Raw genomic sequence first — 15,930 nt, forward strand, 5'->3', positions numbered from 1 at the left:
ACCTATTGGAAAAAAGACATGAGACTAGAAAGCAGCTGTGTTAGCAAATGCTTCTCCCCACCCCCAGCTGCATAGAAAATGGAATTTTGTCCTGAAGAAGAACGAAAAGTTGAGTGTGTGGAAATGGTCGACAATAGTATAATGCTAACTTAGTTTCAGTAGGGACGCGGGTGGCGCTGTGGGTAAAACCTCAGTGCCTAGGACTTGCCGATCGTCAGGTCGGCGGTTCGAATCCCCGCGGCGGGGTGCGCTCCTGTTGCTCGGTCCCAGCGCCTGCCAACCTAGGAGTTCGAAAGCACGTCAAAGTGCAAGTAGATAAATAGGGACCGCTTACTAGCGGGAAGGTAAACGGCGTTTCTGTGTGCGGCTCTGGCTCGCCAGAGCAGCTTCGTCACGCTGGCCACGTGACCCTGGCCCATACGGGCAGGGGTACCTTTACTTTTACCTTAACTTAGTTTCAGTACAACATAAATAATACAAAATAATCAATAAATCACCAATGAAGCAATTTCAATCTATAAGACACTTCTAACAAAGCAGCAATTAAAAAAATAAGCTAAACATCACAATTAAAGCAAATATCATATTAACTAATCGATACAGCATTGATAATCTATTAAACAATTTTAACGTTAGTAAAACAGCAGCAACAACAAAAACTTAGCACTGTTATAAACAGGCTCTCCACACACACCCTGACCCATAATCTTTCCCCTGATAGAGCTCTGCGTTCAGGAACATTTGAATTCCCCCTTCCCTTGCTTGAAGGTCTGGGGGTGGTCCTTTTCCAATTAGAGTCACCAGGATCGGATTTAGGTTTGATGAGGCCCTAAGCTACTGAAGGGAATGGGGCCCTTTATATGTCCAGCTGTCCTTTGTCAAGAACAAATCGTTGCTGTTTTTTGCGTTGAATATATGCTATATGGTAATTTATGGACCTAATAGGTATCTAAAGCCATTTGCGCATGTTGCCATGCAACCAGTCCATGCAGAATGTAGGCACCCTATATATAGATATGAACAAACCAGTGATGTTTTAGGGAGCAGGCTAGCAGGCGGGGCCCATTACTTACATCATAGGAGCCTACACAACACAAAACACTGTTGCTGTATGTAGGTTTTATTTTATTTGTTTTTTATCTTATATTTTGGAAATGTACATCCAGTCCCCCCCCCCTTTAAATTTTTTTGGGGCCCCCAAGAGAGTGGGGCCCTAAGCTATAGCTTATTTAGTTATACATAAATCCAGCACTGAGTGTCCCCCACAGATCCTACAAAAGCTTTTCAAAAGTTCCTCTCAGCATTAATGGCCAGCAGCCATTAATAATAATTGCTGATGTATTATTGCTGATGTAGTTATATTAAGTTTCTATCCTAGCCCTTCTTCCCAAAGGAACAAAAAAATTAAAAATGCAATTAAACAAAAACGAAATTTAAAAATGCAATTACCCCCCCTTAATTTTTAAAACATTAAGGACATCTAAAGCCATGCAAATCATTGAGATCTTCTGAAAGCATTTGACATAATTGGATAGTGGAATCATTTTTCTCCCTCTTGCATATATCCTACAAGAACTGGGCTCCATCCACTATGCATTCAGAACCAGCAAAATAAAATATTCCACACAAGGTGCAAGTCGCTCATTCTCACAAGGTATGTAGCTGACTTTAAAAGGGAGGAGGGGGAGGCTAAGAGCAAAGCCGTGGAAGAGAAGGTTGTCCCTGATTCTTGGCTCAATGGAGCCTCCCGCTCAGGAGCAGTCAACCTCCGGGTTCCAATGGGAGGGAGGACAAGCACGTCCTGGCTCCTGGACTCCCTGGCAGCTTCTGGTCATGGATACAAAGCCATTAGGTATGCTAACATCACCTTGCTGACAAAGCTATGGTTGCACCTTGCTGTACAGTTAAAGCTATGGTTTTCCCAGTAGTGATGTATGGAAGTGAGAGCTGGACCATAAAGAAGGCTGATCGCCGAAGAATTGATGCTTTTGAATTATGGTGCTGGAGGAGACTCTTGAGAGTCCCATGGACTGCAAGAAGATCAAACCTATCCATTCTGAAGGAAATCGGCCCTGAGTGCTCACTGGAAGGACAGATCCTGAAGCTGAGGCTCCAATACTTTGGCCACCTCATGAGAAGAGAAGACTCTCTGGAAAAGACCCTGATGTTGGGAAAGAAGGAGGACACAAGGAGAAGGGGACGACAGAGGATGAGATGGTTGGACAGTGCTATCAAAGCTACCAGCATGAGTTTGACCAAACTGCGGGAGGCAGTGGAAGACAGAAGTGCCTGGGGTCACAAAGAGTGGGACACAACTAAACAACAACAACAGCATGCTCCTTTGCAGATCTGCCTGATCTGGAACTATTTTTGCTAAGCAACGATTTGGAACAGCAAGGAATTGGCAGCTCTTTTGCAACATAATGCATTTGTTTATTTCAGGGCCATCCTTTTAGTTTTGCATTTTATTTTATCTGAAACCAGTGGGGGAGAGAGAGGGTTTGGGGCTGGGAAGGGAGAGAGCCCTACTCTTTGTAGCTTGCAAAGATCAGGAGCTGCAAACCTCACTCTCTCCGCCCCCTCCCCACCTTACAGGGCAGGAAGGATCAGCTGACGTCGTGGGTGTTTCCCCGTTTCACATGGAGATTTGCAGAAACACCGCTCTGAGCGCCTCGTTAGCGCAGTAGGCAGCGCGTCAGTCTCATAATCTGAAGGTCGTGAGTTCGAGCCTCACACGGGGCAACGGCGGCACTTTTTTCTGAACCCTTAAAAAACACACACAAAACCCCAACCCTTGCAACGCTTTCGCTGCCGCACTTTGCCCCCCAAATTTCCTTTTTTAGGGTCGCCCGTGAAGCTCCTCGCCTGCACCAAAACTGACCTAGATTGCACGGTATGCAAACTACAGGGGCGGAAATCCAAGCAAACTGCTTGGACGGTTTTAGGCGAGAGCATGTTTTTTTTTCATTCGTTTATTTAATCAATTCACATTTGGTTGGATCCCTGCAGGCCGGATCCTGGGCACGTGCACGGAAGAAATCCCACTGAGATCAAAGGGACTCCCCAGAAAGTATTCATTATGGAGGATGCATTTAAAATTGACGTTTGCAACACCTCTGCACCCCTTTTGCCTGGGAGCGATGCGGCTTACTTCCGAGTAGACATGTGCAGGATCCTCTCTTGCAATATGTCAGCCGCTTTATGCATGCTCACTCAAAAGCAGGGTGGATTTGATTTAAATCAAATCGATTTAAATCGCTAGTCAGTAAGGCTTGATTTAACTCATTTTTATTTATTTTTACAGAAAGACTCCTTCTTGCTGGTATGATCTTAATATTTACAACCAGATGAAGGTTTCATTTTTGGAATAATAAATTTTCAGAGTTGTTTTTACAGTTATGTCAAAAATTACTGATTTGGTCATACTATTAGAAATATATACAGATAATTATGAAATTATTGTGAGGCTTAATAAGTTCACTGTTTATATTTGGACAACTTTTCTGCTGTACCTTATTGGAAGGAGAAAAATAATCATTTCCTTAATAACAATTTAAACAATTTTTGTAACTAAAACAATTACATTATAGCATATGTATCCATGTTTGTTAACTGATCTGGTTAAACATTTTTTTAAAAAAACAACACACCTTAGACTGAGTTTTAGCACACATGAAAAACTTAAAACAAATAACTGATTAATACCTTTGGACTATAATGTAACAAATAGAAAACTATCTTTAGAAAGATTTTCCCTCCAAAGGCACTTTATTTTAAAAATCCAATTTTAATTTTAAAAAACCCAATTTAAATTTAAAATATCAGATAGACAGATATATTAAAAATCATTGATTTTTATCCACCCTGCTCAAAAGTAAGCCCCATGCATCTGATGGATAAGAAGCCTGCTGTTTCCTATGTTTATTGGATACTGTCTTCTTTTGCTTTGGAGAAATCAGCATAATTTAAAATGCCACTGCCCACTGTTTAAGCACCCAGTGCTCATCAGTCCTTCAGACAAGCAGCTCCTAAACTTTTCTCATTCGCCTCCCACACATCCTTGCACTTACCCTCTCAAAACACAAAACCAAGCCATACATTTAGGAATTTCCTCCCCCCCACCCCACTGTATGTTGATGGGCAGGAGAAACGGGGCCTTTTCTGCTGTGTCCCCCTCCCTCCTTCAAGATTAAGGAATCCCCTCCCTATGGAGGTGTGGCTGGCCCAAACTCTTCAAAATTTTAAGTGAGGTTAAAAGAACAAACCCAGAAAACTTTTAAAGTTTGAGCCACCTCTGTTAACCTGTTCTTTGAACCCATCTATTTGCAGTTCCCAGTCATTTTTAAGCTGGCTTTTCTGTTTTAATACGCTTGTGGCATTGCTGGGTTTTAAATGGTTGGTTTTCAAAATCAGTTTGCTTTTATGAGATGCAAGCTGCCTAGGGTTGCCATACTGTAGATTTGGAAAACTGCAATTGGCAGCAGTGTCCAGGTGGAAATCAGGACAGTCCGGATGCATGGCAGCCCATGTTCTGTTTTTTAAAAAGAAAAAAAAGCAGCTCAACAACTTTTCTGTCCGGATTTTCACTGTTTGAAATATGGCAGCCCTAAATCTGCCCCTCTTAGGTAGGCTGTGCCTTAAAAGCTGGCCAGCAAATAAATTTATAAATGGCTTTGTATGGCGGCGGTGCAGTCTATATTTCTTGTTTTTAAGCAGAGAGTATTGTATTTTCCGATCTGGTTTTATCTTCTATGGCATGCAAGTTTCTAGAGGAAGAGAGAACTTGAGAACATTCAAACCACACCCACCCACACCCCGCCCCACGTGTTATGGGGCTGAAACAATGTGTTTTCTCATTATGTGACATGCTTCTGTTTGGCATCAGTGAACATCAATTTTTGTCAGTAATATAAGAGATTGCACATAGATTCCATTAAGGTGGGTTACTGGAATTTGTGTAGATTTAGTCCTCTTTATACAATCAATGGGGCCAAATAAGCTTGTATCTAAGCACTACAGTATTGACGATTTGGTCGAAATATGTCACCAGACCTATTTCTGATAGGGACACCGAGCGGCATGCTTTTATGCACCATGTATTGCTGATGTTTTATTTGAAAATACTTGTGTCTTTACTTTAGAGATTTGCTTTAGAAAACAGCTACACCTTTCGTTTGGTATTTTATTTTTATGTACAAAAATATTTCTAAAGGCATTGAGAATAAAAATGGTCTAAAAAAATCAGTCCCTTTGATCTCTTAAATGCAGCTCCTAAGTGGAAAAAGTCCATCTGCAGGCAGATGTTGTCCCTTCAGCTGCTCCACTGTGCATCTGTTGGTGGGGCTTGCTTTCCACGAGCCTGTGACATGACCTTTCGCCTGAGCTGTCTAACTTCCACCAGCAACTCCTGCTCTCTGGATTCCAGCTCTTGCCGTCCTCTGTCTAAAGAAACTAACAAAAAAAGGAAAGATGAGAATTAAGAGCCCTCCTCCTCCGATTACGAGTGTGGAACAGCAAGTTTTTGGAGATCAAAGCAGCACAAACTCATGTTTTATCTGGAAAGTGAAAAGAACATAAGACAAGTGTGCAGGATCGGGCACCTAGTCCAGCATTGTGTTCTCTCAGTGGACGGGATGCGGGTGGCGCTGTGGTCTAAACCACTGAGCCTCTTGGGCTTGCCGATCAGAAGGTTGGTGGTTCTAATCCCCGCGACGGAGTGTGCTCCCGTTGCTCGGTCCCAGCTCCTGCCAACCTAGCAGTTTGAAAGCACACTAGTGCAAGTAGATAAATAGGTACAGCTGTGGCAGGAAGGTAAATGGCGTTTCTGTGCGTTCTGGCTTCCATCATGGTATTTCATTGCACCAGAAGCAGTCTAGTCATGCTGGCCACGTGACCCGGAAAGCTGTCTGTGGACAAACGCCGGCTCCCTTGACCTGCAAGCAAGATGACCGCAACCCCATAGTCGCCTTTGACTGGAGTTAACCGTCCAGGGGTCCTTTACCTTTCTACCTCTCTCAGTGGCCAGCCAGATGCAAGCAGAACCCGAGTACCCACAGCTCTCTCCCCACTGGTGATTCCTGGTAACTGGTATTCAGAGGCATAATGCCTCCAACAGTGGAGGTAGAAGATTATACAGTGGTACTTCGGGTTAAGAACTTAATTCGTTCCGGAGGTCTGTTCTTAACCTGAAGCACCATTTTAGCTAATGGGGCCTCCTGCTGCTGCCACACCACTACTGCACAATTTCTGTTCTCATCCTGAAGCAAAGTTCTTAACCCAAGGTACTATTTCTGGGTTAGCAGAGTCTGTAACCTGAAGCGAATGTAACCTGAAGTGTCTGTAACCCGAGGTACTACTGTATTTTAACAGAGGCATGGGAACCTGTAGTCCTCACCTACCCCAACCACTATGGCCAATGGTGTTGGGGCTGGGGTTCGTATAATTGTAGAGTTAGAAGGGACCATGAGAGTCATCTAGTTCATCTCCCTGCAACAGTGGATTCGAACCCACAACCCTGAGATTCAGAATCTTACACGCTACCGACTGAGCTATCCCAATTTGCTGCTCGGGGTGTGTGGGTGTGTGTTGCTGTTGCTTTTTTGTATCTTTATTTTAGATTTCGTTGTGATTTATGTGAAAATTGTTAAGTTTGGTTTTGCATGTTTCATTCATTGTTTACGACTACTTTTGTTATGTTGTAGTTAGGTCTTTTCTTCATGATGTGAGCCTCCTTGAACATGGTTTGAATTGCAGAAAGGCAAGATACAAATGAAATTACGTATGCATGAGTTTCAGACCAGCAACAGCTAGTTAGCCAAGGGTTCCTCCGGCCCTGATTTTAAAAGTTTAAATCACTTGGCTTCTTGAAAATAAGCCACCCCTTAACAAACTTATTCTGCCAGTAAGCAGGTAAGTAGAGGGAAAACATTATACAACTGAATCCTCAAAATGTTTTGACAAAGTCCCTTGCCAAAGGCTATGAATGAAACCTGACAAGAGATGTTGTGCTGAGTGTCCTCTTATTATCCTATAGAGAATCCAGGACTAGACAGAAAAAGTTCTAACTGCTTGGATCCGTCTCCCGCCTTTGGCCTCAAGAGTGATGACACAGAAGGTGCACAAAGTTCATAAAACAAACTGGCCAAGCTCCTGCAAATCAAGCTGGATCGCCACATCTTTATTGCTGGGGGATCGATCAGAACAAACCATTTCGTCCCCAGCTAATCTCATCCATAGGATGGAGAACAAGCTATTTGTTTGTTCGGAAGGAGCCCAAAAGACTTTGCCTAGCCACTTACAGTGTTTTGATGCTTCTCCTGCCGGCGAATCGTTTAAGCAGACGTTGCCAGGCTGTGATTGAGTCTTGCTGGGTGACATGAGGGATTCTGAACTCTTTCGGGTCTGGGAGGCTCTCAAGTCGCGCAGTCTCTCTGCAGAAAGGGGACAGGCGGGACCCAGGAAGTTCTTGCTAAGTTACAGGCACACTTTGAGCCAATGTATTTTATCAATTTTACACCAAAGCCACCTCAGCGTTATACCCTGAATCATGATGAAAACGATGCCATTCTTGGAGCTGTCATACAAAAGCACTTCTTTTATTCATGGAACGTATTATCTGAATAATAATAATAATTTTATACCCTGCCCATGTGTTATCCGGAATTGTGTTTTGAACACTATCAGGACACTGAATACAGGCTTTCATATGCCGCCTTGGTTCATTCCTACACTAGCCAAGACCTTAGAACAATCTTCAAGAGCAACTCCATCATGTCAGTCTAGCCTCAAGGCTCACAGAAATACAGAGCTAGTCTAGGTTATCTGTGAAGCAGGATGACCCAGGAATCATCAAATCATACGAACTGAAAGGGACACGAAGGGTCATCTCGTCCAACCTTCTGCAATGCAGGAATCTCAACTAAAGCATCCATGGTAGATAGCCACCCAACCTCTGCTTAAAATCCTCCAGGGAAGGACAGTCCACAAGGATTATCCAGCCCCTAGTCTGTACACAATGAAGTAATGATGGAGAGATTGATAAACTGAACACACTGAACATATTATCAGCATGATTCCAGTGTACTACTGTTATGAAATCCCCTTCGTTCTCCAAGGACCTCAAGGTGGTGTGAATGGGGGTTATCCCATTTTATTTTCATTCTAACCCTGACAGAATCATTTAGGAAGTTTGAATCTGGGCTCAAGGTAACTTAGGACAGAGGGGATCACTAGTGCCTGGACCAAGGTCAAAACTTGTGACTATCCTGATGTTGTGTAATACAGTGGTACCTCGGTTTATGAACTTAATCCGTTCCAGAAGTCCGTTCTTAAACTGAAACCAATCTTAAATCGAGGCACACTTTCCCTAATGAGGCCTCCCACCGCCGGTGCCCTTCCACTGTTCGGATTCCGTTCTTAGACCGAGGTAAAGTTTGCAAACTGGGACACTGCTTCCGGTTTTGCGGAGTTCATAAACCGAATCGTTCGTAAACAGGACTGTTCTTAAACCGAGGTACCACTGTAGTTAAGACAGCTGGACTACGATCTGGGAGTTCAGGGTTCAAATCCCCACTCAGCTATGAAGCTCACTGGGTGTCCCTTGGGCCAGTCACCATCTCTTAGTCTGACCTACCTTGCAGGGTTCTTTGCGAGGATGAAAGGGGGAGGAGGGGAACCATAAACGCCACCTTGAGATCCTTGGAAGATACAGGTGGCATATAAATGTTAAAAATCGGCTCCCATCAGCCTCAGCTAGCACTGCCAATGGTCAGGGATTATGCGATCTGTTGCCCAAGGAGATTTGGACAGCCACAGGATGCTCACACTTATCGTATCCACGATATAAGCACACTAGCTTTCAAATGGACCACAAATGTTACCATGTGCTTCAACTTTGATGTTTGAGGTAGTATTAAGGGGTGTGTGTGTGCGTTTTACAGAAATGCCTGAAGTAAATGAACAAAACACGTGGACTGCATGCAGGAGGCTTAAGCACTCACCAAAATAGCTGTCTTCGTCTTGGAGCTTCTCAGCCAATTCTACAGCATCGTTCATTTCCCGTTCTAGAAAGCGCTTCCTGTTGGCATCCAAAGCAGCAGTCACAGCCTGCTCTGCTGCTAGCTGCTCTTGCTTTTCCAGGAGTTCCTCCCACTGAAAGAAAACAGGCACAGAGAAGATGCTGTATTGAAAAAGGGAGAGAGAGCAGTTGAAGAAGGAAGCAGCAGCATCAGGGACCAGCACTCAGGTAAAGGTAAAGGGACCCCTGACTATTAGGTCCAGTCGTGACCGACTCTGGGGTTGCGATGCTCATCTCGCTTTATTGGCCGAGGGAGCCGGCGGACAGCTTATGGGTCATGTGGCCAGAATGACGAACCAGAGCAGCGCACGGAAACACCATTTACCTTCCCGCTGGAGTGGTACCTATTTCTCTACTTGCACTGGTGTGCTTTTGAACTGCTAGGTTGGCAGGAGCAGGGACCGGGCAATGGGAGCTCACCCCGTTGCGGGGATTCGAACCGCCGACCTTCGGATCGGCAAGTCCTAGGCTCTGTGGTTTAACCCACAGTGCCACCCGCGTCTCCTACCCCGGCCTCGAATTCCTGCAGAGCTTTCTACGAAGGCGATGGAAAGAGGCATAAGTGCAGGGATCCCAGTTGGTGTGGGGGTCAGGTGGGATTGCTATGAGGAATTATGAAAAATGGAGCACGCCATTGGGTCAGCGATGAAAGCATTGCTTTGCCTGGGCTTGATTCACTGACAATAATTTCTGATCAAATCCCACGAGCCTCTGCATCTCTGCCCATTTTCTCTACTGTCCATTCTCTCTACCTGACAGTCATGTATAGCATATTACACAGGCCAGTTGCTTCACCAGGCATCCTGGGCCATAAATATAGAAGGCAGCTTTTGATATAGCTTTTGTTAGTTTTGTTAATCTTAGGGCCAGGAAGAGAGTTCAGGAAGAGATGGTAAATACTACCTGTCCTTCCTCTCCTGTTTACTGCTATTTATGACCTCCGGGGTTTGCTAAAAGCATTCCTCCTTGATTCCTATTTTATTTACTCTGAACTATGTATGCATGCTCAAGTAGGAAATAGTTTCTTTGTAGTTAAAAGGATTTCTCTGATCTAACTTTGTCCCACATGGGGATGTTTTTGAAATGCTCAGAGGACATCTGATTGGTTTTTACAGCACTGGGTTATAAGTTCTTTTGTTAATAAAAGGGACCTGGGCCAGGGTGTGACAGATTATTATACGCACTTCCTCCCAGAGTCTTGCTGGCCAAGCCTCGTGTGTATTTTATTAATCAGGGTCCAATCCTTCCTTGCCTTTGGAATGCAACAGTTGGGACTGCAGCGAGGGAGCAAACGGGCTGCTGCATTTTGAAGAAACAGGAAGCAACACACCGTAAGTCGCCCAACCAGAGCCACGCAAGAGGTGAACTGAATGTGCGGTTCATCAGTCACAGAAGTGGTTCCTCCCCGTGCCCTGTGACCCAACCGCGTCCACCACCAGAGGCACAAACAACTCTGGCCAACCTCTCAGCACTCACTTTTCTGGCTTCCTCCTCTTTCATTGCCCCAAACAGCTCTGACTCCGCCATTCTGTTGTTATGGAGGTGCCTGGCCAGCTCTCGATATCGCAGGTCACGATCCAGGTCGCCGCTTCGTTGCTTGCGCAGGACCTGAGTCCGCCAGTCCGTGTTAATGTGCTCTTGATCGGCTTTGGCCAAGCATTCTTCAACCACCTCAAAAAAAAAAAGAAAAAAGAAAAAAAAAAAGAAAAGATACCATTTGCATCAGGGAGACAGGCTTTGAGTCCGTTCCCTCGAGGAATGCACCAGGTTTGTAAGAAGAGCCTCATTGCTTGCCTATGAAGGGTGACAATTGCCGGCAGGCGATCAAAAAAGGAGGCTTTGCAAAAAGGAATCCCCCCCTCCCGCCATTATCCGCAAATCAATAATAAATGGGTATACGGTATTTGGGTAAGTGGAACAGACCTTTCATGAACTTTCTGTGTAACCCTGAAAGTACAGTAGCTTGCTTTGCTTAAAAGACATCTAGAGATGAATAGGCATGTGAAGCCAGGAGAGACTGGCCTGGTTTGGGGGCACAGAGTCACACTCCCCAACAGTAGCGTCACTACCATTCACTGAGATAGTGTGGGGCAGGGTGGGCACAAGATGCGGGTCACAATATTGATTATGAATTATGGGAAATTATGTTTCAACACAAGGTTAAAAATCAGGAGCTACCACGATTTCTGCTCTTACTTGCTTTGCATTCGATTCTCCGTCCTGCTCAATTTCAATCAGCCTCTGAAGGAAAAGGTCTTCGTGATCAGCTTTTGCCCGGCTCACGTCCAGCTCCCCTTTCACTTCCTGAGCCACACTTTCCTGCTCTTTGAGTAGTTTCTGCCGAGGTAGAAACTTTGGTTAGAAACAAGGATGGTGTGGAAGAGTGTTTTTTATCAGCTGGAGTTTGTTTTGTATCAGAAGCACTAACAGGGATGCATCTTCAAAAGGTACAGAAAGTACTGAACTGCCATGCCGAACAAGAGGAGCCGGAGTGATTCTGCAGGTTAGAGCAGCCGGATTTCTAGCCTGTTGCCAATTTGAAAATCAGATCGGGCAGCACAGAATCACAGAGTTGGAAGCAATCCCTGAGGGTCATTGTGTCTGGCCCCCTGCAATGCAGGAATCTCAACTAAATCATACATAACAGATGGCCATCCAACCTCTTTGGTCCCTCTCCAACATAGTAAACTTTCCAAGCCACTCAGATTTCCATCTGCATCCAATCTCAGCTTTGACAGTGAAGAGGATAAAGCTCTAACCAATTGTAGAGATGCATCAAATGTCTACCGAACCACAGTGAAATAACAAGGGCAAGGCATAGTCCAACCAACAACAACAATTTATAATAATAATAATAATTTACTTATACCCTGCCCATCTGGCTGGGTTTCCCCTTCCACTCTGAGTGGCTCCCAACAGAATTAAAAGCACAATAAAACCTCAAACATTAAAAACCTCCCTAAACAGGGCTGCCTTCAGATGAGATACGACTGCAGGGTCCCAGCAAGTGAAGCGCACAAACCTGCTCAAAAAGCCGCCTTTGTGCAGTGAGCTCCATCTGCCGCACTTCTACATCCTGAACTGTTGCAGCAGTTTCTTGCTCTCTCATAGACGCCTAGGACAGAAAGAGATTGTTAGCCCAGAAGAGCAAGGATGTCCTCCTTTTGTTGCCAGCATCTCCGTATACAGTGGTACCTTGGTTCTCGAACTAAACGGTTCAAAAACCAAGGCGTGGCTTCCGATTGGCTGCAGGAGCTTCCTGCACTCAATTGGAAGCCGCGTCGGATGTTTGGCTTCCAAAAAACGTTTGCAAACCAGACCATTTGTGGCATTTGGGAGCCAAAACGGTCGAGTACCAAGGTACAACTGTATATATAAATAAATAACAACAACACACCCACCCACACACCAGGGTGGAGGGAAGCGGTATCATTAACCAATACAGCTTCTTGTAAAAAGGCATCTTCCACCTCTCAGCCTCCCCTTACAGCAGCCTTTCTCACCCTGTGGGTCCCCAGATGTTGTTGAACTACAACTCCCATCACCCCTAGCTAGCAAGGCCAGAGCTCGGGGATGATGGGAGTTGTAGTCCAACAACAACTGGGGACCCACAGGTTGAGAACCGCTGCCTTACAGTTTTCCTACTTGGATCTAGACCAGCAGGGTCTAACTTTTCAGGTCTTGGTGAACCCAACCCCATAGTGAAGTTGTTTGGGGCTGGATCCACACACTCAAACGATAGCTACTTGGCCATAGAGAGACCAGCTCACCCAACTCAAGAAAGCTGTTAGTTGGCCCTGGGAAATGAGAGAGTGCTCCAAAAGCCCTCAAAGTAGCGACACCTGCTGGCTTCTGCAATCCACTTTCGGCTTGGTCCACACCCAAGCAGGAGAAAGATGCAGGAGAGGCATTTAAAGGCAGAAGAGTAAAGCTGAGATGGGGAGCCTTTGGCCCTTCCCAGTGTTGCTGCTGGACAGAGCTTTACCTTTCTTGCAATTTCATCATCAAGCCGTTTGAGCTCCATTTCCCGCTGATCTTGCTGGTACTTCAGGAAACGCCTCCTTGCGGCTTCCAGTAACTGCAGCTCCTTCACTTTCAGCTCTCGCTTCACAGCCGCGAGTCTTCAAAATGCAAACAAAGAGACAGGAATCAAGGGGGACAGGAACAAGTGACCCTCTTGTGATACAGAAGTGACACTGGGCATTAGTAGCCTTTTCTAAGCAGCTGGCCATCAGCCCCAGCTACCAGTGCCAGGGATAATGGGAAGCGTAGCCCAAAAACTGACGCAGTGTGAAATTCTGGAAGCAGCTTCCAGCTGCCTACTGTAGCAATTCTCACTCTATGACAGGGATGAAAATCAAAGAGTTTTTTAAAAATACAACAGATTTTTTAAAATTTAAATCGGATTTTTAAAATAAAACGCTTCTGGAGGGAAAAATCTTTCTAAAGATAGTTTTCTATTTAAGTTACATTGCACAGTGGTACCTTGGTTTTCAAACTTAACCCGTCCTGGAAGTCTGTTCCAAAACCAAAGCGTTCTTATATATTAACAAATGTAGTTATGAAAGTACATGATGTTTGACATGATTGAGAAACTAAGATGTGGAGATATGCTTCAGAGATCCAGACCGTGGGGAGCTCCGAAAATTTAATCAATATAATTTGGACTATAATTTGGTCTTTTTTATTTTAGTTTTATATTTTAATTGGATGTTTTTTATTGGAAAATCAATAAAAATGATTTAAAAAACAACAAAAACAAAGCGTTCTTAAACCAAGGCGCGCTTTGCCATAGAAAGCAATGCAAAATGGTTTAATCCGTTCCAGACAGTTAAAAACAACCCCTAAAACAGCAATTCAACATGAATTTTACTATCTAATGAGACCACTGATCCAGAAAATGAAAGCAATAAACCAGGCTGCAATCTACTACCCAGTATCAAAAACTGGTAGTGATCTACCCATTGCCATTGGAGGGATGAGAAGGGAAGGGGGAGTTTAAGGGGTGTGTGTGTGTGTGTGTGTGTGGAAACACTCAAACTGGAGGGACGAAGTGCACGCATGGGTGTGTGGGGGGAAGGAGGTGGCTTACTGGATGCAGGAGAGGAGAGTTTCAGTGGGGTGGGGAGGAAAGGGAGGCAAAAGTTCTCTTTGCCCCCCAAGCCAGCCAGCCCCCTTGTCAAAGCAGCTGAGCTGCAGAATGCTGCCGGGACACTTTTCCCCAATGCCCCAATCAGCACGATCTTTCAATCTCTCTCTCGTCAAAGCAGCTGGGCTTCAGAGCGCTGCCAGGACACTTCTCCTCACCAGCCCAATCAGTGCGATCTCTCTAAAACGGAAGTGAAACATTAAAACCAGAAGCTCAGGACACATCCGACTTCCAAAAAAATATATCGAGAACCAGAATGCTCACTTCCGAGTTTGCGACGTTCAGGTTCTAAGTTGTCTGTGAACTAGGCTGTTCAAGAACCAAGGTACCACTGTAGTCCAAAGACTATGCATCAGTAAATAAGGATTTGTTTTAAGTTTTTCATGTGTGCTAAAACTCTAAGGTTTTTTTGTTTTTTTTAATTGTTTAACCACATCAGTTAACAAACATGGATACATATGCTATAATGTTATTGTTTTAGTTACAAAAATTGTTTGAATTGTTATTAAGGAAATGATTATTTTCATCCTTCCAATAAATTATGGCAGAAAAGTTGTCCAAATATAAAGTTAACTTATTAAACCTCACAATAATTTCATAATTATCTGTGTATTTCTAATAGTATAGCCAAATCAGTAATTTTTGATGTAACTGTAAAAACTACTCTGAAAATTTATTATTCCAAAAATGAAACCTTCATCTGGTTGTAAATATTATTATACCAGCAAGAGTGAGTCTGTCTGTTAAAAAAATGATTTAAACCAAGTCTTACTGACTTGTGATTTAAATTGATTTGATTTAAATCAAATCCATCCTGCTCTGTGACCCAATAACGTAGAGCTTTTTACAGATGTAATCTAAACAGGGAAATGATATTTTGCAAGATAAAACATTACTTTTTTTGCAAAACAAGTCCATCTGCACAAGAGCAGTTCTTCTAGTAATATTCCTGTGGTCAGTACCAGGGATGCTAAAATGGAAAATACCTCCGCCTTTGCTCTGCTAGTTTCTCCTCTTCCTTAAGCAGAATCTTCCTCCTTTGCTCCTCAGCCTCCTGAAGCAGTTCTTGCTTCCGATACCAAGTTTCATCTTCCACTCTGCGCTCAGCTGCTTTGGCTTCTATCTCCTGGACCAATTGTCTGCAGAGAACAATCACAGGGAAGTTTTCAAATGTTTGATGTTTCATTTTGATGTTACATTTGTTGGAAGCCGCCCACAATGTGTGGGGTAACACAGTGAAGTAAACAGGATCCAAAAAATAAAACAAAACTATTATTATTATTATTATTAATTTCAAACTTGACAGTTTAATGAAGCAAGAGTTCAAGCAAGTCCATCATGCTTTCAGTTCCAAGTACAAAATAGTTTTTAATCTCAAATACTATACGTAGGCAGTATAGATCACTATAGACTGGCCTAGATTATAAAGCAATGCAGGCTGAAAAGGAAAAAAAAGTTTGTTGTACATTAAAAAACAACCCCATTGTTCCAAAGGCTATACATTTATCTACAGTTGCACCTTGGAAATCGAACGGAATCCATTCCGGAAGTCCACCCGACTTCCAAAATGTTTGGAAACCAAGGCGCGGCTTCCAAATGGCTCCAGGAAGCTCCTGCAGCCAATCAGAATCCGAGCCAGACGTTTGGGTTCCAAAAGAACGTTTGCAAACCGGAACACTCACTTCCGGGTTGGCAGCGTTTGGGA

The 15,930-nt window shown here is 44.0% G+C and overlaps 1 protein-coding gene across 1 annotated transcript in view; it reads right to left on the bottom strand.

Moving 5' to 3' along the window:
• Positions 1–5,164: 5,164 nt before the first annotated feature.
• TBC1D31 (TBC1 domain family member 31) overlaps positions 5,165–15,930 on the bottom strand; it is a 35,677-nt gene continuing 24,911 nt past the window's right edge. Inside the window, exons 15-22 of the mRNA XM_081012537.1 lie at positions 15,212–15,364; positions 13,062–13,197; positions 12,099–12,191; positions 11,273–11,413; positions 10,553–10,747; positions 9,000–9,150; positions 7,299–7,430; positions 5,165–5,451 (exon numbers count right to left, since the gene is read on the bottom strand). Of these exons, the coding sequence (XP_080868663.1) occupies positions 5,312–5,451; positions 7,299–7,430; positions 9,000–9,150; positions 10,553–10,747; positions 11,273–11,413; positions 12,099–12,191; positions 13,062–13,197; positions 15,212–15,364 (1,141 nt within the window). The 3' untranslated portion in view covers positions 5,165–5,311. The remainder of the gene's footprint in view (positions 5,452–7,298; positions 7,431–8,999; positions 9,151–10,552; positions 10,748–11,272; positions 11,414–12,098; positions 12,192–13,061; positions 13,198–15,211; positions 15,365–15,930) is intronic.

This window comes from Podarcis pityusensis (assembly GCF_964106645.2).
Source record: "Podarcis pityusensis genome assembly, chromosome: 7".
Lineage (NCBI taxonomy): Eukaryota > Metazoa > Chordata > Lepidosauria > Squamata > Lacertidae > Podarcis > Podarcis pityusensis.